The 20346-nt window shown below is 46.8% G+C and overlaps 7 protein-coding genes across 7 annotated transcripts in view; 6 read left to right on the top strand and 1 right to left on the bottom strand.

Moving 5' to 3' along the window:
* Positions 1 to 279: 279 nt before the first annotated feature.
* Positions 280 to 1283, top strand: CNBA6360 (hypothetical protein; the record flags this gene model as incomplete). Its single annotated transcript, XM_772665.1, has 6 exons — positions 280 to 403; positions 462 to 503; positions 556 to 598; positions 648 to 725; positions 782 to 923; positions 1035 to 1283. The coding sequence occupies 6 exons, from the start codon at positions 280 to 282 to the stop codon at positions 1281 to 1283; spliced, it is 678 nt and encodes a 225-aa protein (XP_777758.1).
* A 5203-nt stretch (positions 1284 to 6486) lies between these two features.
* CNBA6370 (hypothetical protein) lies at positions 6487 to 7807 on the top strand (the record flags this gene model as incomplete). The annotated part of the gene is made up of 6 exons (XM_772666.1): positions 6487 to 6760; positions 6832 to 6910; positions 6974 to 7044; positions 7147 to 7365; positions 7416 to 7537; positions 7625 to 7807. The coding sequence occupies 6 exons, from the start codon at positions 6487 to 6489 to the stop codon at positions 7805 to 7807; spliced, it is 948 nt and encodes a 315-aa protein (XP_777759.1).
* A 1322-nt stretch (positions 7808 to 9129) lies between these two features.
* On the top strand, positions 9130 to 9818 carry CNBA6380 (hypothetical protein; the record flags this gene model as incomplete). The annotated part of the gene is made up of 6 exons (XM_772667.1): positions 9130 to 9158; positions 9247 to 9269; positions 9343 to 9417; positions 9486 to 9504; positions 9567 to 9676; positions 9730 to 9818. The coding sequence occupies 6 exons, from the start codon at positions 9130 to 9132 to the stop codon at positions 9816 to 9818; spliced, it is 345 nt and encodes a 114-aa protein (XP_777760.1).
* A 318-nt stretch (positions 9819 to 10136) lies between these two features.
* Positions 10137 to 11899, bottom strand: CNBA6390 (hypothetical protein; the record flags this gene model as incomplete). Its single annotated transcript, XM_772668.1, has 8 exons — positions 10137 to 10189; positions 10243 to 10406; positions 10457 to 10914; positions 10964 to 11120; positions 11170 to 11226; positions 11274 to 11333; positions 11385 to 11501; positions 11562 to 11899. The coding sequence occupies 8 exons, from the start codon at positions 11897 to 11899 to the stop codon at positions 10137 to 10139; spliced, it is 1404 nt and encodes a 467-aa protein (XP_777761.1).
* A 286-nt stretch (positions 11900 to 12185) lies between these two features.
* On the top strand, positions 12186 to 15610 carry CNBA6400 (hypothetical protein; the record flags this gene model as incomplete). Its single annotated transcript, XM_772669.1, has 14 exons — positions 12186 to 12519; positions 12575 to 12752; positions 12801 to 12989; positions 13042 to 13318; positions 13378 to 13480; positions 13535 to 13611; positions 13658 to 13871; positions 13935 to 14410; positions 14464 to 14604; positions 14656 to 14778; positions 14831 to 14962; positions 15010 to 15131; positions 15183 to 15268; positions 15324 to 15610. 14 exons carry the CDS (start codon positions 12186 to 12188, stop codon positions 15608 to 15610), a joined length of 2739 nt encoding a protein of 912 aa, XP_777762.1.
* Positions 15611 to 16989: 1379 nt separating this feature from the next.
* Positions 16990 to 18988, top strand: CNBA6410 (hypothetical protein; the record flags this gene model as incomplete). Its single annotated transcript, XM_772670.1, has 6 exons — positions 16990 to 17525; positions 17583 to 17688; positions 17737 to 17830; positions 17879 to 18603; positions 18651 to 18759; positions 18810 to 18988. The coding sequence occupies 6 exons, from the start codon at positions 16990 to 16992 to the stop codon at positions 18986 to 18988; spliced, it is 1749 nt and encodes a 582-aa protein (XP_777763.1).
* Positions 18989 to 19836: 848 nt separating this feature from the next.
* The window catches only part of CNBA6420 (hypothetical protein), a gene marked incomplete at both ends in the record, with an annotated part of 6070 nt that continues 5560 nt past the window's right edge, over positions 19837 to 20346 (top strand). Inside the window, 4 exons of the mRNA XM_772671.1 lie at positions 19837 to 19868; positions 19918 to 19940; positions 20011 to 20136; positions 20189 to 20317. Coding sequence (XP_777764.1) covers positions 19837 to 19868; positions 19918 to 19940; positions 20011 to 20136; positions 20189 to 20317 — 310 coding nt within the window. The remainder of the gene's footprint in view (positions 19869 to 19917; positions 19941 to 20010; positions 20137 to 20188; positions 20318 to 20346) is intronic.

Raw genomic sequence — 20346 nt, forward strand, 5'->3', positions numbered from 1 at the left:
TACTAAGGTCTCTAGGATTAGAAACTCCATCTGAAGCTAAAAAAACACTAGCGACCCCTTCGAGTCTCAAAACTGCAAGAAAACAAAGGAGATATGATGATGGCTTGGCGGGCGAAAGCAACACAGCAAGAAATAGACCAGGGTTTCCTCGAAAGCAACGTACGAACGATGTTGAAGACCTAACTTTGGCTCCCCATTCGGCCGTTAAGCGAAGGCGAAGTGTCAGATTAGGAGGAAGGGAAAAACCGAACTACACGAAAGAACTAGTCACATTTAATGATGACAGGGACACTCCGAACACACCCTCACGCTACATTGAACCGACTCATAGCCATCCCGATAGTGAGGAACGAGATATCAGACAAGGAAAGATTAGCAAATTGGGTGTCAGGCTCCATAATCCGTGAGTTATCATAAGTATCTCTTCCGAGGACCTCAATTGAATGCTGATGGTCGTAAAGGAAAACTTTTGGTCATATTCCAGGGGTCGAAGTGGGTAAATGGTGGGCGACGAGGTAGGCAAAGAATAAAATACTTGCATTTATTGGCTAACAGATATCCCTCTTAGGATGGAGGCGTCAGCCGATGCTGTACATGCGTAAGTATGTCTAGTATCTACTAGTAGGGATTGCATTAATATCTTCCAGACCCACGGTTGCAGGTATATCTGGTAATGCTAACGATGGTGCTTGGTCCGTGGCTCTCTCGGGCGGCTATCCAGATGAGTGCGTCGGACATGGCTTTTTGCAGCAACGCAGACACTGAATCTAATGATGATTAGTATTGACTTAGGTTACGCTTTCACCTACACCGGCTGTGGAGGCCGAGATTTGAAAGGGACTAAACAAAATCCAAAGAATCTTCGGACTGCACCTCAGACTTCTCATCAGAGTTTCGATAATCCTTTAAACGCTGCTTTGAAGGTCGGTCTTTGAGCAGGCATAACACAAAGAAAAGCCATTTTTACTGACTTTGCATTTCACTGTTGTCGTGTATTTGCACTCTATCATCTTATACATTTGTCATTCATGTAGCGTTCCGCTGAAACACGAAACCCTGTCCGGGTCATCCGCGGGTTTAAGCTTCAGTCCAAATACGCACCGCCAACAGGATACAGATACGACGGTCTGTACGTTGTGGAAAAAGCATGGATGGCGAAGGGTCTTACCAATGGTCTGATGGTCTGTCGTTACGCCTTCAAAAGAATGGACGACCAGGAACCTCTGCCTGAAAGAGATCTCGATCACGACGATGATAATGATAAAGCCCGACCGTCGGAGTAGTAGTAGTAATTATTTTAAACTTATTAGTACGTTTCAAATTGAGACAAAGAAGTATCTTTTTTTCCTCTTTTCACCTTCGTGGCACTTATTAACTAATTGAATCTCGATTGCTCCGACGCTTCACTTCTTCCACCTGAAAACTTCCACCCCCTCTTCTGCAGTCCCCTGTATCTCTGCAGCACAAGGGTCATCCTTGTTAATAACTGCCCTTCTCCAACTTTCCAATCTCCTTAGTCCTCCGCTTCATTTCTTGCTCCGTCGTTCACTCTTCCATCAGCAGACCCCCGCTTGTGACTGCCAGAGGCTCGAATAATGCTTCTTCTGAAGCAAGAAGCGACGGAGCCCTCGCTCACGAACCATGTCCCGTGGTCTGCAAATAGTAATTACAATCAATAAGTAAAGAGTAGCGACGCACAACGAGGTTTTGCTCGTTTCTTGCATATATGAATCGAAAGGTGGAGGCAACAATGAATTACACTACTAGCTTACGAATAATTATTATTTATGATGACGGTTTAGAGGCGAAATCGAGACTGACGTACTCTGAGGGATATGAACTCGATCCAAGACAGTATCCATGGTTACGCACCAAAAGGCGATCATCGTCTCGGCTCAAAGAATGGCCTTGGTCCTTAAGACGAGGTTACCCGCCAACTTTCCTCACCATTCTTGAATTTAGGATTGATGAGGGCATTGTTGAGGCGGAAGTCGAACAGCATATCGAGTAACGACGCCCATTACTATATGAAAATGTGATTGATTCACGTTCGGCTATACATCTCTTAAAGTCGGACCTCCTAGCTGACTATTATTACCCTTTAGAATGATTGATCGGAATGCATGTTTTCTACAACAAGATTAAGACGTTGCTACTATCGCTACATGTGAACCAAGTAATGGTTACACAACAACCAGAAACCCAAGAACCAGGAAGACACCAATCAATAAAAAGAACGGGAAGACACCATTCAATAATGGAGAAATAACGACGAGGACAGGTAACCACAAAATAAACAAAGGAGGCAAGCAGACATGGTGGCTCAACACAATCCTTCTTATTGCCTATCATCCTCTCATGAACCCTACGTTGCAAGCTCCTCCACAGCGTTGCTTGTATGTTGAGCGAATGAATGGATATGTAAGTTCCTCGACACTCGATAACCTTCAAGCTTGATCGCTGCCTCCAAGCAAGGGATATTCATCCTCTTGCTGAGGTCAACTATAGCCCGGTAGATCGGGCGACGCCTTTGGAAACATTTCATGTCTGCACCCGTCTTTACCACATTCCTGTTTTCAAATGCCTGCAAAGCAGGCATATATCCCCCCAGCCCCCTTTCGTATTGTATCCAGAGCGCATCAACCCTTTCGACTTTGATATATCTGTAAGGTTCAATGTACCTGGGAACGGAAGACAACCGAGGGGCTGACGCAAAGGGCGACGTAGCAAAAGGATCAGGGAGAAAGTGAGTAGGGGCGCTCGCAACGAATGACGAACTTGGAGGTGCTTGATAGGGTGGCTGAGAAGGCATGTGAGAAGTGAACCGATGGGCCACGGGCTGAGGGGGCGTGTGTGGAGTTAGCTGGGGACGCATGGGCTGAGTGGGCATATGCGGAGTGGGCATGTGCGGAGCGGGCATGTGCGGAGTGGGCTGGAAGTACAAGTGAGGAGTAAGCTGGGGGGGCAAATGAGGATGCGGAGAGGTGGGGTTAACCATGTGTGTGGGAGTCATATCTAGACCCAATTGTTGCCATTGCGTAGTAGTGGAACGACCCCAACTCAGCGATGTACGGGAAGGGACGACACCAGGGTATGGTTGTTCCAGCAAGGCGAGGAGATGTGACGGATGCTGTATGGCAGCGCGTAGATCATCCTCTTGTAGGAGGCGGACGAGGTGATCAGGGCGCTGAAGGAGATGGTCAACCAGTTGGGCCATGGGTGTATGCCCGGGAAAAGCTGTATCAGCAAGATAGCGGCGACGGACATCCGGCTTGTTCAGCCGTTCGAAAATGCAGCTGTTAACTGCTTGCAGATCCGACACTTGACGTAGCAGCGTATCCAGCTTTACTGCCGAGCTGTCGAGGCGTGTAAGTGCCTCTAAAAACAGACGCCGTAAAGCGGCATGTGCGCCTGTCAGCTGGCCGCAAAGGACTGGAAGAATACGTTGGACTTCCAGTCCGAATTCCACCTCAGGGCGAGAGGAGACAAGACTCCGCGACTCAAATTCCAAGAAATCTTGCCCTTCGAAGATAACATCATTCCAAAGAAATAATTTAGGGAAAGCCGCACGATAATAGACGATATCTTGCCAAAAAAGCTTACGGAGGGTCCGCATCATATAACAGAATGCAAGACCGGTCATATCACTCTGATCTTCGTCTTTCAAATTGTGGCTAGGACCCCGACTCTTGAGATTGACAGGTCTCTTTTCCAGCTCTTCAATCCTGCTTGGGGTATTAGCCTTCGGATGATAATTATTGCAATATACATAGAGCTGGACATACCATTGATCGACCCATGGATACAGCTTCTTTTGAAGCGATTCTGGTACTTCAACATACCTGGCTAAGTAGAAGTCTCCCCCCTGGGGATTCCAACCAGCAATAGCTCGGATGGCTGCCATTGGGAACTTCGTCAAGTAGGAAGACTCAACAACGCCACTAGACCAGCGACCGGCTCTCTTGATAGCATCCTCATCGGCACCATTAATCTCAGCCAGCTGAGCCCCAGTTCTTCGAGAAATGTGAGTGACCTTGGTGGTTTTGATCCCGGCAAAATCAATTGCTGCCTTTACCGCTTCCCGTTGAGTTCCATATCCGATGGCTTTAGTTGGATCGGAGGCATAGGAAAGCAAAGGTAGATCATACCAATGCTCCCTCCGTTGAAGGGAAGGGAAGCTGGTCGGAGGATTTGTGTCGGGGTAGACTGCGGGTTTATGATGGAAGCTAAACGTATAAACAGTTGGAGAAGGCCATGTCGACATAAACTGAGCTGAGCGAGCAAACGTACCGACAAAAAAAGAACAAGTTCAACCACGCAAGAGGGCAAAGTAAAGGATCTGCGTTTCTCATCATGGTAGCATCTTCTGCCTTTCCATGGGTATTTGTTTTCCCTTGCCGCACTGAGACAACCAGCGCTTCACATGGTGTCGGACCTTGCTTCTGAAATGTCCGAGAGTACAGATCAGATAGCTGGAGCGAAAGCTGCTCATCACTGCGAAACAAGCCAGCAATGCCCATGAACTGCGCGCACCCGTCTCTGATACCTTCGAAACTGTTTCTGCTGAGATAATGATGTGCGAGCTGCTGAAGATTTTCAATTGTTACATATGAGTTGTAGTACAGATCTGAATAGCTCGTCAGTCTAATAGACCGCTGTATTCATGTAATGAATAGGACGCACCAATACCCTTATCGACATATTCATCACGCGCCTTTTTGAATTTTAGCTTTCTGAAAGCGTCCAGTATTGGCTTGCATGCTCGCAGCGGATTGTCGGCTTCATCTTTGCCATCTTGCAATCTCCACAGGGCAATAAGTGCGTTGATGTAGATTTTGACTGTGGAACAGCTGGCGCTACTGGTATAAACAGCTCTCATGGCCATTTCTAAATCCGAACGTCAGCGGAACATAGATGCGATTTAGAGAGGGCCACGCACCGCCGAGCTGATTGTCTTGAATCGAAGGATGAGCAAGCTTGAACGAATCGTTCAGGGCTTCAATTTCCTTCTTCGTTAATTTGGCTGTACACTCAGCCAAGGAAGGTCGTTGTATTCCTCGTGTAGATTCGCGCACTGAGACGCTTCCCCCATGTTTGGAGGGATAGTTTTCCTCGACAATATGGAAACTGTCGCAAGCTTCTTCGGCCTCTCCGGTGTCCTCGTGTTCGACTCTCTCTTCGTTCTCGTCATCATGTGCGTCTGCATCCGAGCGCTCATCCTCATCCCTGCCTTGCTCCGCATCGACCACTGCATTTTCTTCGGTAGACGTCCTCTTGTTCCTCTGCTTCGCCGATGCCGAGCTGTTTGCCGATGTAGCTTTCCGCTTTTTTCCACGTGAGTTATGTCGTTCAGCATCCGATACATTATCAACTTCTAATGACGCTTCTCTTGCTTCTCTGAGTGACTCGTTTATTGCTCGTTCGAGGCCTTTCATGCCTAGTTCGCCTTTAGCGGCTGTAACGATTCGATACCAGAGGAACGCAGCGCAACCGGCAGGAGTTGCCTTCTCGCTGTGACGGAAGTCAGTTCGAATAACTCGCGAACAAAAAAGAAGGCAGTAATGAGATAAAACTCGCCCATCAGGAAGCTTGACCCATTGCGCCCAACGAATGTACTCTCTCTGTCTGGGCTCGTACGCTGCTTTAGTTTTATCCTTTCTCCCTTGATGAGTGAGTGCTCCGATGCTAACGTGCGCGGTTTGGATCGCTGCTTCGCCGCCAGGGAAGGAAGGCGATGATGATGAGGCTGTTGTGGTGTTGTGGTTGTTCTCTTCGAGTTGGCGTTTGTTGGACGACATGGACGGTATATTAAGGACTGATGGTGCTTGCGCTTATTATCGATAAAGTCTGAAAACTCCGTCTGAAAGCTCAGGACGAAGGGTGGGGGAACTGCTTTATCTCGGATATATTCCAATTTTAATAACATAATTAATTATCAAATCCCATGCTGGGTTTTCATGCCCAAATCCCCATATCTTCTTGAAAGCTTTGTCCGGAAACGCAAAAATAATTCTCCCAGCTATTCCCCTAACCCAGGCGTGAAACGTACGTCTCTGTAACCTCTTCTGTAACCTCCCATTTCTCCAGGCACAGAGGAGGTTACAGCGGGCCCATGTCGCGACCAGAACCCAAACCTTACGGAACATCCCCCTCTCCCGGGTCCCGGCCCGACACAGTTGGACATCTCAGCTAGAAGAGTGTACTGTATACGCAGAGTAACATAATTAACAATTTCATATTATTAACCTTCTTAATTCCGGTCATACCCGGTCGCCGCCCCAAGAAGCAACAACAAGCCGACAGTTGCCACATGGCAATTCCGTTTTCCCTTAAACGAGAGCTATTTCTGTTGGTTGGCCGGATTGGGGACTCCGCTGGGGCATCCACTACTACGTACGTATTACATATTTCCTCATTTCCTCTTTTCCGCTCATTTCTTATTTTTCTTCTACGCGTCCATAGTTATCTTCAACATTCGCAGACGACATGGCAGCGCCTGCTCAGCCTTCTTCTCCGCCTCCTGTCTGTCAATTTTCCGACCGCCTGACAACAGCCCTCAATGCCGCCCAGGACGCCACAGGAACTGATAGTCCTCATGCGCACCACCATCACACACCGTCTGCTTTATCCGGCGCGTCTTCAGTCATTTCGCATAACCACGATAACATGTCCCACGATCATGGACATTTTCATGATCACGGTCCAGGACTCTGGACCCCTGAGGAGCATGGACACACCCATGAGCATTTAGAGCATGCCGGTGAGTATGGACGCGTAGCCGACGTTGTATCATTCCGATTGAAATTAATGCTTGCATGTTGTTTTCTCTAGGCAAGTTTGCTGAAAGGGACATGCCAGATTACACCGGAAGGAACTGGACAGAGCGAGCCTTCACCGTTGGTATCGGCGGGTAAGTTTTCTATGATGCTTATGACGCGGATCCTGGGAGGCTGACTTTTCTTCCTTCGTAAAGGCCTGTAGGATCCGGGAAGACGGCGTTGCTTTTGGCTCTCTGTCGAGGATTCCGAGAGAAATATAACATCGGTACGCTTAATATTACACTGGAAAATTTGGTAGCTCTGTCACTGACCTACGTCACCTATCTGCTGTTGACTGCTGATCGGAATTTTAATACCCATGTATTAGCCGCCGTCACCAATGACATCTTCACCAGGGAAGACCAGGAATTTCTTATTCGCAATGAGGCTCTTCCTGCTGAGCGTATCCGTGCTATTGAAACTGGTGGCTGCCCGCACGCCGCTATCCGCGAGGATATTTCTGCCAATATGGGCGCGCTCGAAAAACTGCAGGCTGAGTTCGACACAGAAATGTTATTCGTGGAGAGTGGTGGCGATAACCTTGCTGGTAAGCTTGATATTCAGGCGATCGATTGAGTACTGAAGTCAACTTTTCAGCCAATTACTCCCGAGAGCTGGCTGATTACATTATCTACGTAATCGACGTCAGCGGAGGAGATAAGATTCCACGAAAGGGGGGACCTGGTATCACTCAATCTGACCTTTTGATTGTCAACAAGGTTCGCTTTCTTTGCCATGGGTGAACGCCACTGACATATCCCAAACTTTTTTATGCGTAAATCCAACTGATGTTGTATATGTCACAGATCGACCTTGCACCCTACGTCGGAGCATCGCTGGATGTAATGCGTCGCGACGCTGCCGCCATGCGCGGCAGTGGCCCCACTCTTTTCACTTCAGTTCGTAATAACGATGGTGTCGATGCCGTTATGGACATCATTGTCAGTGCCTGGAGGGCAAGCCAAGGAAGCGGTAAGGCTAGGGCATAACACTAAATTGTAGCAATATGTCGAAAGAAGGGAATATAGGGGTTTCTTGGATTTACGTGTATCGATGGTCAGTTTCCGGGCTCGGGAAATATTACCACCACACATCCGTCATGTATCCTCCATCGAAGGTTGTTCTGATAGTCGTTGTGGTCTATCGTGTAAAATTGATACTAATAGCCAGGAGCAGTGTTTCAGAATTGTTTTGTTGACGACTAAATACTGAAATGACCATCATGATAATCACGATAGCATTGGCCGCAAACATCGAGTGAACGAGGGGAGGAAATGAAAAGACCCACCCCTGCAGTGTTACACATTGCAGACAGTAGATAATAATAGATAGCACGCACTCTACCCGACATTGGACTTGTAAATCTTTGATTATCGGGAATCCCTTGACACATATGTCTTACTAAAAAATCAAAAGTTGATGTACTCACACCACACTACATTACATACGTACAGGTGGTGCCATATACAACCGAAGCAACTTCCTATTACTGCCACTCTGCTATTCAAGCAGTAATAAGAAGTATATACGAGTACTTTATATGTAGGTAATAATCGCAGGTACCTTGGCATGCACCACGCAAGTGGCCGCTGGCGGCAGGTGTTTGGCGTGCCTTGTTCTTCTCGTGGGGCACCACCCCGCGGGGTTCAAGAGTCCGAATTCTAATTAATTATTATTTCTATTCTATTTTAAGTATATGTTATATAATTTGAATGAGTTATTAATGCTTATAGCCGATTAGCCGAGGAGGCTCGTTCTCTGTTCGCTTGGCTGCTGTTGTTGCAGGCCGGTCGGAATTATTACGAGGCAGCGCGTTACCTGTGTTTATTTGTTAATAACAATCATAGCTAATTTAATTGACGTTGGTGCTCCGTCTTGGCTGTGTGGCAAGTCACGTCGCGCTTATTGGAGTGTGACGAGTTATGCGACGCCCTACTTACTACTTCTGCAATTCTATTAGATCCACATGTCCATTTTCACATTTTGGATGGTCCGAGATCAACGGTAAACCGTTGTGGAAAGTCAGATGACACCAAAATGCACTAATATTAGTATGCCTGCTGCGTTGCCAGTGATCCGATGTTGCGAAGTCAGCCGACCTCGCTCATGCTTTCAAACTCGTATATGGCACAGGAATATATAAAGGGAAGGTGGGCTGTTCATCCGCACCCAAGTCATCGCTTATTCAATCTCGACATCGTCTGCCCCCATCACTGACGATCGTACCGCCCCCACCATCCGCTTTTGTAGAAGCGCACAGATAACTGTATTCATTCAGCAATACTATTTTCACTCCAAGGAACCTCTAATCATGGACAAGTTCGGTATCTCCCCAACCGAGTAAGCCTGCTGACTCGCCATGGTGGAGGGCGGGTGAAGGGGGAGGTGGCTGTCGTCACATCGCTGACCACCTGCATACCCGATACAGTACTGTTTCTTCCGCCAACTCAAGTAAGCATCACATGTTTCCACAATGCCGATATTTTAAATGCAGTTGAATTGATATGATTGCCTGCTTACGTAGTCGAGATCAACGACGCACTTTTCTGTGAACATGGACTAGAGGTCTGTAAGCATTGTGAATTCGACGCTCGAGAGGGTAAGTCCTCCCTTCTGAGAAAGGAAAAGGAACTGAACTCGTTTATTATGTCTGATGTTCGGATCTAGACAATGATGCAATGATGGGGTGAGCTTTTGACCTCCTCAGGTCACTACCGCTTGTGGGATTGAGCTGATGTGTTTTGGAAGACTTGATCCAGCTCCCCGTGCCCCTCTCGAGCTTCCAGCTCATTTCAAGAACAACAAAGACGGCTCGTTCACCTGCAAGCAGCATGGTAACGCCAACTGCAAATCTTGCTGTGAGTATTGGATCCTTATTTGCTTTTTTTGGATAACTCACACCTAGCGATAGTTGGCTGGAAGAAGCAAATTACCAAACTTCACAAGGAAGGCAAGAAGGCTGCTTCTAAGAAGAAGGACACTGGAACCAGTCTCTACTGAGAGCTTTGACCATTATGTCAGTATATTTGGGCTCAGTGTACAGTGTGTGTCAGAGTATGTTGTTTGGGGCAGAGTAAATTGCCTGTTCTGTAAATGACGCATCGATTGTTGTTGGAACTGTGGTTGTTGCGTGGATGAAGAATTATTGTATAGGAAGCATGTATGAGCCATAAAGCGAATAAGTCATTTTGTTGTCCCACTATTAAATTGCGGTCTCATTCAAACAGAAATATTATTACATATACATGACACATCCATTTTACAAGTACCTCAGACCAAAATCCAGCTCTCGCATTTTCAAAGCATGACAGGAGCAATTCATAACTGTACTTGCAGACCAAGTTTGACCGTCATGGTGTTCATGTAATCCTCTACATAGATGATTAGCTTGCTGTCGCCGGAAAACAACTGTAGTCGAACTTACCCGCTTGTCGTCGCATTGTCCAATACGCATGGAGGAACTCGTTGATCTCATTCTCATGCTTTGTAACAAAGGCGGCCATTTCAGATTCGAGTTCTTTTTGCTCCGCTAACAGATCGTCACGTTGTTTCTGCCATTCGCCGCGCTCCCTAGCACGAACTTTGTACCTATTTTTCTCCATTAATATGACAGGAAGGGAAAGAAACCCTAAACTCACTCTGCCTTCAATTCATCAATCCTACGAGCGCCTCTTTCCCGCATACCTTTTCTCGTCTCCTCCTGTCTTGCCAGCTTATGGCTGGCGTTCTGTAATTGTCTTTGCAGCTGTTCAAGTTTCGCAGCCAACCCTTGACTTTCAATTTGCCTCCCTTCTAATCTCGCTTCCAACGCAGATTTAGACCGTTTAGCCTCTTCCGTTTTTGCGCGCTGGTCTTGAATGCTATGTTCGAGATCAATCAGTCCCCTCAAATCGACTTCAAGTGCTCCAATAACCTCAAGTCGGTTGGTCAACTCGCGTGCCTTTTGTTGGAATGATGCCAATTTGGCCTTTTCGGACTGAATGGCAAAGGACATCTCAGATATATGTCGCTTGATCCTGTCAGGCGATTGAACAAGACGAGATTTGGCAGAACCAATCTGGAGTTCAAGCTGGGTGACGATACGATTGTTATGATTCTATGGCGAGATAATGAGATTCGGCAGTGACACGACTCGGGTCCCTTACCACTTGTTCAAGAAGAGTTTGCCTTTCTTTCTTTAGCTCTTCGTATTCTTGTACCTCCTTTAATCGTTGTGAATTTAGTTCAAGCAATTCGCTCTTCAATAACTCGTTCCGTTTTTGAGCTTGTTCTGACTGTGGTCGTTCGGCCGCATTACGTGCACTGAGAATGACTTATGAGTTCTCTCTATTTTCAGGAATGACAGACCTACGTGATTTCTTGGAACTGCGTCTCCAGTTCTTCAGTTTTTCGACGAAGATCGACGGCTCTTCGAGCTAATGTCAGATGATACTGGAGTAGTCATTCGACACATACTTTTTCTGGTGTTTTTGTAAATTTTCTTGAAACCTGGCTTGGGTCTGCATGCGTTCATCCCTGTGGAAGGCTATTAGTAAATGCTAGCTCAGTTTGGACAATCTAACCCACCTGAATTTGGCAAAATTCATTATCCCACTCAGCACCTTCCTTAGCCTATTGGCGTCTGGCCGGGCGAGGTCAGATATGGCGAAGTCGGGGATTCCACAAAGCAAAGCAAGCCTTCGGCTTAATGTGACGGCATTAAAATACCACACTATTTAGTGAATAGGTGTATTTGCGACGCACCAGTGTTTAAAGAACATCATAAACTGCAAAGTATCGCTATACATCTCCTGTCGAGAGAGATTAATCTGTGTTCGTTTCATAGATCTGAAAGACAATACCTTATACTCCATCATCCCCAAAAGAGCCTGCTTTGGGCCCTCTATAGAATTGATGGATGCACCCATCAACACCTCCAACAAAGATCCGTAAATGGACTGGGTGCTCTGAGCAGTCGGCTTTGTAAGGTCTTCCATCTGAGCGGGGATATCAAGGGCTGCTAGACATTCTAGAATGTCATGGGCTGTTAGTAAAGGGAATGCTGCGGTGTTTTGTTGCACCCTGCGATTCTGTTGCGACATGGCTGGATTGCTGAATGCAAAGGCAGATCAAAAGTGTCTCTTTCGTTTCTCCCCGCCCGCCAGCGAGCAGAGGAGCGATTGTTGTTGACATGAAAAACGCGTCGTTACGGTTACGTAATTTTGGATGTTACGCGTTCAAAACATAAACAAATCCCGTCCATCACGCAGAAGCGACAGCTAACGAACGAAGGCCAACTAATGATCCGTTGGCAATTGCTTGTTTGTTTTCAATTTCGGTTACTCTTTCTCTTCATTTTGTTGTGTCAAGGCCATCTCTCTAGCCGCCATGGTCAACTCGAGGTCGCAGAAGTCACAGCCGCTATCCCCAGAGTACCTCACGAACACTCTTCCGTCGCTTCTTCCGCCCATCTTCGACCAAGCTCAACAATCCACCGCCAATCATCGCAAAAATATTGTGTACCTACGGAAGATCCACGAACAATGTGCCTCTATTGTAGAAGAAATGTCGGATGACAGGATCAAGCTTACTGGGGAAAAGGCTTTCAACAACATCTTCTTTGATATGGTGAATAGAGTGTTGACAGTGAAAAAGGGCGTTGCAGTCGCCGATAGAGTCGTTAAATTTGTGGCGAACTACGTGTCTTACTGCACTGGAACTGGTATGCCCTTTCTCATTATCTTCTTCTGTACAATGAATTTGACCATATCTTTCAGATGCTGCTAATAAGCATGAAGATGAAGATGACGAAGAGGAAGCGGACACACCAGCCTCACGCTTCGTTGTCAGACTCCTTCGACATCTTCTGGGAGGTATTGAGGCCAAAGACAAGAATGTCAGATTTCGGGTCACTCTTATGATTGTTTCCATGATCAATGGGCTGGGTGAAATGGAGTAAGTGCTCTGGTTTGACAGCCCCACATGCAAGTTAACCTGTTAAAGTGATGACCTTTATATACTCCTTCGCAAGTCTTTACTTGATAGGTCCAGGGACAAGGAGGCTTCTGTAAGAGTGCAAGCAGCCCTCGGACTATCAAAACTTCAAAGTGGAGAAGAAGAAGAAGATCTGGAAGAAGGACAGGAACCGCTGGTGGACGTCCTACTTGACCTGCTGCGATATGATCCTGCCGCGTGAGTCACCATTTCTGATACGGTTGATAAAACTTGACAAAAGATTAACTAGGGAGGTTCGCCGTGCTGCCCTTTATAACTTTCCTCGCACACCCGTCTCGCTCCCGCATATTCTTGCGCGAACGCGGGACGTTGACCCCATACTCCGTCGCACTGTTTTTGCGGGAGTCTTCTCTGCTGAGGCACTCCCTGACCCTCGCATACTTACTATTGCTCAACGAGAAGAAGTTGTCAGAAACGGCCTGGGTGACAGAGAACCTAGTGTGAGAAAAGCAGCGGCCGGGATGTTGGCGGGGTGGCTGGACTTGGCCGAAGGAGATTTGCTCGAGGTGAGCTATTCATCCCTGGCCATGGAGGCTATACAAGGATTTGGGCTGAAGGATATCAGTTTCTGTCCAGATTTGATGTAACGTCAAGCCAGGTAGCCGAAGATGCCTTAATGTCCATCTTTGTTACAAGACCAGAAGTTTTACAAGGCATAGAGTTTGAGGGTGAGTATTGAAGGTCATCCTTTAGCTGTCAGAGTTAACTCACGCAATATTCAGACGAATATTGGACAACTTTGACACCTGAAAAGAGTTTTTTGGTTCGAGTGTTTGTTGATCGATGTGTGGCCATCAAGGTACTTCCACTGGTTTCGAATTGGATAATTATTTACATTTCTGCAGGACACAACCCGCCTTGAAGAATCCATCCCCGTCGTCACTGCCTTAGCTTTCCGCGTTCAGGAAGAATACAACAAACTGGTCCAGGCAGTCAATGAAGGCGCAGACGACGCAACTTTAATGGAGCGCACTTTTATCGTGGGGGAACTGCTCAAATTAGCGGTGAATCTTGATTACGCAGATGAAATTGGACGAAGGAAGATGTTCCAGCTCGCAAGTGAGTAACAATGTCATCGAAAATCCACGTTTGCCAGCACTTAAAAAACTACTGCGTATTTAGGAGAAATGATTTCACAAATCAACCTCCCGGATCCTCTTATTCCTCGATGTCTTGACGTTCTTAGCAAAATTGCCAACGGCGAACGTGACTTGATCCGAGTCATTGTTGATGTTGTCACTGAACTTCGTGAAGGCGAGGGGGACGAAGAGGACGCTCTCTCCTCTGGCCAGGGATCTATCGGGGACAGCAGTGTGAACGTTCGTCGTCTCTCTGTCGGCAGCGGGCGCAGTCGATCTATGGCTCCAAGGTTCAATTTGGATGATCCTGAAGAAAGGATGAAGTCCGCTCTCATTGATTTGAGGTGCCTTTTAATCTGTATTAGTCTTCTAGAAAGAGTTCATTCAACGCTACAGGACAACTCCGTGTTTCACGGCTTGTTGCCAGACTTGATCATCCCTGCCGTGAGAAATAAAGAGGAGCCAGCACTGAGAGATCAAGGATTGATCTGTTTGGGTTTATGCTGTATGATTGACGAGGTCAGCCTTTTTAGGTCCATCAGTCTAATGTAACTAAGCTAATATGACATTAGAAAATGGCCGCTAATTCTTTTGGTCTCTTCATTCAACAACTAAATTCCGCAGACGACGTTCTTAAAGTCAAAGTTTGTCAAATTATTTTTGACTTGCTTTTAGTGCACGACATCGACACTCTAGTTTCTAAGACCATGGTCGTAGGTCATTTATCCTGAATACCCATCGCTACAGGACTAACAAAATGCAAGCAACCTGACAAGGTTGTCGAATTAATCCGACATACTCTGAGCTTAGACATTGCGGAAGTACAGGCAATTGCTTGCGAGGGCGTTGCGAAGCTCATGTTGGCTGGCATGATCTCCGACGAAGTTGTGAGCAATATTTGTATCTTTCTGAAATCACTTTTGCTCAACGTGTCAATAGGTACTGCAGTCCCTCGTATTGCTGTATTTCTCACCTGAAACTGCTGATAACCAGCCTTTGCGACAATGTCTGACTTACTTTTTGCCGGTATATTGCTATACCGCAGCCGAGAATCAGCGTCGCATGCTTTCCGTGAGTATAATCAGTGATTCTCTACGGTACGAACTGACCATCTAAAGATTTTCTACGACACATATACGATGCTCTCACAAATGTCGGAAGAGGCCGAGGATGACGAGATGCTACCCTTGTCACAGATAGGATTGATGATGGTAGATTGGATCGACCCATTTAAGGCACTGTGAGTATTAACTTCTATTGATGAGGTTTGTGGGGACTGATCTGTTCACAGAGGACGGGAAGGATCAACCATTGATACTTCAGTACATCTCGATCTATCGATCGAAGTGCTGAAATTGATATTGATGGAGACCTCACGTATGTACCCTGGTATGCTACTTATCAAACGCTGATGACGAAAACGCAAATATAGATGACTCTCGAAAGGCCCTGGCGTCTTTACTTTCTAAGCTCACCTTGCCTGAAGGAGAAGAAGCTGACAACGACACGCTCAAATCCGTGTTAGCCTTGATATGCGCTGTCCGTGACAAGCGGCCTCTATCGGACGCGCCCTCGCGCAATGCTGTCACGAAGTTCGAATCTGTATTGCTCAAGAAATGGCCTCAAATTTTGGAAGCATTTGATGAAGACGCGTTCAGAAGAGAAGGTGCAGAAAAGGAAGGTGTAAAGGAATTATTTGGCTTCATTGACGATGTGTAGGCGACGATGTAATTGGACAATGTGAGGTTCCGCTAGGCATCAGGATTGTGTTATTAGTAATGTGAGCCTGCACATGATGAATTAGATAATCCTCGTTCTAGCCCAGGTCCCGGATGCGGTTTACTTTTCTTACTGACAGACGATCCGTGAGCCGTGACCATGTCGTTGATGATCAATGTATGTGATTACTGAGTCCTGAAACGAAGGTCGTATCAATCTCTTTTATGATAACATAAATAAACGATATCAAATGGCAAATCTTCCCTTTGAGTCAAATCTTCTTCCCATCCTTTAACCTTGGATAATACCCTTTTGATGATGGCCATTTGCATTGCTGTCAATCGACGATCGAGACGACAGTCGGTTGGCTCGCTGGTTCCCTGAATGATTTTAATCCCTGTGCACCGCCAGTCCGGACTTCGGGAGGGTCACCACTCACCACAGATCTTCAGGAACGCTCCCGTGATGCAGAAGTCCGAGATTCGAGGAGGAGAAGAAGAACGAAGTGTAATAGAACGAAAAAGGAGAGACAAATATTTAAGTTGAATTGAGACATGCGTAGAGTTGTCATCTACTTGATATGAAATATGGAACTTCATTTTTGTCGAGTCTTCTTTGGCCTGTTGTTGTATTATTATTGCTGATTGGATAGGTGGACTAGAGTAGAAAAGTGGTAATACTACTCCACTGCAGACTGCTGTTAATGATTAATAATAACAGTAGATCAGGAATTTGCCTTTTTCGCCTCCATGTTTCAATGCATGCATGCGCCTTTGAAAAGGGTATAGATATGTAAAGCGAATTTTCCCTAGGTAATGATGGCAGTTGAGTAAGGGGTTGTTTGTAGGGATGATGCCTGGGTGTGGGTGCAGTGACAACGAAGGCGAAAAGTGAAAAAAAGAAGTGGAGGTGAAGCTTAAAAATATTACGACATCAGTTGATTCATTTCAAAAAGTTAACTTAAATTTAGAACATCCGGCAACAAATCGCGTCCCGGTGCCTTGATAACGAACGCACATCTTTACGAGATCCAAAAAGGACGAAGGACGGAGGCAGTTGGGAAATGGGAAATTGGAATCTGGCACCGGCAACTGGGAGACGGCTGCATGGAAACCACACCGTGCGTGCTGTCCATACGCACGCGTACCGTCGACTGTAATGATCCGTCTCACTTCTTGTAGTAAATACACCTAATAGTAGAGCACAAGCCCAAGGCACACCACTGCCAGACACAATAGAGCGCTCCTATATTTGTGTTGCAGCCACCACACAGCAGCCCTGTCCTAGACATATATCATCTTCGGATCCCATCGCCCGAGATCTTGTGCACCTTGCCCCTTGTCAAAATACTCCAAGAATAGTACGAGGAGGACGACAAGATGGCTTCCATTTTCCCAACCTTTTTTCAACCAGACTCCCCCCCTCGTTCACCCCACGTAGAACGTCCTTCCCTCCTCTCCAGCCACTTTCTTTCACGCTCCATTCCTACATCGCCCATGCTAGACCGTTCTACCCTCTTCCTCAGGCCTACTCGCCGTGACGTCTTGCTCTGTTTGTTGACATTATGCTTCGCATACCTTCTATTCTCTCCAGTACTGCCAGTTGAACCTGCAGCTCCGAGCAGATCATCTACGAGTGGATATCGTCTTTCTAGCTTGAGCGGTTTTTTTCCATCCTTATTTTCTTTATGCCAAACAAGAAGCGACGAGGTCACTTTCGGAGAAACTGTCAAAGCTGTAGGATTTGGAGCTGCCGATGCAGACGCAGACAGTACAAAGATCGAGGGCGGGTGGGAGGCAGCACTGGACGTGGACGAGCAGTTCGCAAACCTAGCAACTACCTTAAAAGGCCATGCGCCCGGCTGGACGGTCTTCGAAAGACTCTATATTTACAATGGGAGTTTTTATGTGGTGACGTGAGCGGTTGACGTACTAGCCATTATCTCGATTAAAGCTTATCATAAAATTCACAGGGAGAACAAGGACGAATATCCTGAGCTGAGGCTCATGACATCTACTGGTCTTCCGGCTAATAATGAGCCTGGAAATGAGGAGGCTCGAGAGCCTGTGGGCGATGAAGTCGGTCGGTCTACTTTTTGTCATGATCACTCCCTGATCAAATAGTAGATTTTGTACATAACTTCCAGAGACGCTGCCAAGCTCTGGGGAACTAGGGTTTACAGGATGGATGGGATGACTTTTTTATTCAACGATGGACAGTGTAAGTGAGTATTATAACCGTTGTGAAGGCTTCCTGACGGGCCACCAGTTATCGATCATTATTATCACTTTGCGGCAGAGTTGTTATTGGGTGTCTGGAGAGCTTACTCTTCGTATGACGAGAATATCAGTGCAACTGGTGAAACTTCTCTTTCTGCCCCCAAACGAATGTGGTTCCTCCATCAATCTGTTAGTGAGTGGCGTGATAATCCACGTTTCAACCCCACCCTCATGTATGCCCTCTTTCCCCGCACCGCGCTCCTATACCCTGAGGACTTCAAGGACCTTGCCGAGCAGACTGTTTCAGGCAAACCCAAGGCATTCGTCCTCGATCGCGCCATCCTCGCGGATAGATCGGCCGCTTTCCGAGGTGAATGGACTGCCCCCACAGCACGTACAGTTGCTAGCGCTATGCACCTGGGCACAACGAGCAGGTGGTGGTGGGAACCTATCCGACGGGCTGCTCTGCGCTATGCCGGTGTGCCAGAGTCAATCATTGAAAGAAATCTCGAAGGTCTGGGTGCAGTCGACCCTGCACAGCCTAGCGACCCTCGGGTTGATGCTATTGAGCCGCTTGCTCCACAAGGAACTTACAAACCTGTGGTTACGTATATCTCTCGACAAAATTCGAGGAGAAGGTTAACACCGGAAAGTCACGACGAGCTTGTTGCTGCTTTGGAAGATAGAGCAGCTAAGCTGGGATGGGAGCTTGTTATCGTTGAAGCCGAAAGGATGAGCAAGGAGGAACAGCTCGCTCTCGCCGGAAGGACAACAGTGAGCGCGCGGGCTAAAAATGTCAACTATAAACTGACCACGATTAGATTATGCTTGGAGTCCACGGCAATGGTCTCACGCACCTCTTATGGATGCCTCCCACCCCCAAAAGTGCCGTTATTGAAATGTTCTACAAAGGTGGTTTTGCTAGAGACTGTGGGTGTTGCTTTTGTGTGATGGTCATGTTAGCTAACAATTTGGTACAGACCAATGGACGGCCCATGCTCTCGGAATACGCCATTTTGGAGTTCAACATGACCGCACGTTCACGTCCCCTGACCTTCCTACAGTCGACTACCCCGAGGGTTTTCAGGGCAACTCTATTACCGTCGTAGGCAAGGTAGTGGCCGATTTAATAGAAGACCGCCTAGCTGAAAAGATATAAGGGAGATGTTTTTTAACAAATTATTGTACAGCATTATAGAAGCGTTGGTACGTGTAGTAAGAGGTTGGAGTTTGCGAGAACGTGGGAGCAGACTGGAGTGCCTAGGTGGAGGTGTGGTAACAGCAGGAAGGAGAGATCAGGGACGCAAACAAGAAGAAGAAGAAGGGTGGCGTGGCCGTTGGATTCTTTGTAGATCTGTTCCGGTTTTTTCTTTCTATGCAACAACAAGCTAGTATTATGACATAAGAGAGCCTCCGACACTTGGATGCTGGATCGCCGTTCGTTAGGTGCCAGTCTGTTGTTTATCGAGATTACTCCTTATAATTTACAGGTTCGTTCGAACGCCGCAGAGCCACAACAGATGATCGTGATTGTATCTCAATTAATAGGATGATGCGTGTACGGTTTTTTCTATGGGTTACAAACAGTGCTATGTTGAGATCCAGATTATCTGCCTCCAGTTCATTTACTGCATGTGGGTCAGGTATTAGTAAGGTTTCTCCTTGTCGTGTTACCTCGCTCGGTCCAGTCGGCTACTCCTGTGCCTCGCACTTTAGCCTCCACCTCACTAAGTCGGCGGTATCATGGTGTTCACGCATTGGCCTTTTCTACGCATCTCGTCTTTCGTTCTTCTCTTCCTTTCTTTTCAAGATTGTCTCACGCAATCCACTTGCACACCTGCTCTTGACCTACCGCGTCCTTCCCAATCGCATGGAATATACACAACAGACCTAATCGTCACTCAAAGAGAGCTCGCAGAGTTGTCAATAAGACCATCAAGGATTAGTAGACTCTGCGTGGTTGTTCTACGTCACCGTCACATCGTATTCAGAAAGAAATTGTGAAAGATGTCAGGAGGCAATATCAAGGTCGTCGTTAGGTGAGTAGCTCTTGTTGTTTGGAATAATTTATGACTGACATGGGCGCAGGTGCCGGCCACTCAATGCAAGAGGTACGCGGCGAAATTGGAAGCAAGACACAACGTTGAAAGCTCACCAAAAGAACCTGACGCTGGTGAATAGAGATTGCGAGGGGTTCAAAGGAGCTTATCCGTATGGAAGGGAGCCAGACTATTCTGGATCCTCCTGAAGCAACGGGGGGGGCATCCTCAAAGGCAATCGAAAAGAAGCCCATGATCTTTTCTTTTGGTGCGTGGTCATCCTCGCATGGAAACTAAGTAATTAACAATATCTTGAGTAGATAAATCATACTGGTCTGCTGGCCCTAAAGATGATCCCAAATATGCTTCACAACAGACTTTGTATGAGGATTTAGGAGCAGATCTGTTGGATCATAGTTTTGAGGGATTCAACACCTGTATTTTTGCCTGTGAGTCTATGTTTTTGACATTTTTCATT

The sequence above is a fragment of the Cryptococcus neoformans genome, chromosome 1 (assembly GCF_000149385.1).
Source record: "Cryptococcus neoformans var. neoformans B-3501A chromosome 1, whole genome shotgun sequence".
Lineage (NCBI taxonomy): Eukaryota > Fungi > Basidiomycota > Tremellomycetes > Tremellales > Cryptococcaceae > Cryptococcus > Cryptococcus deneoformans.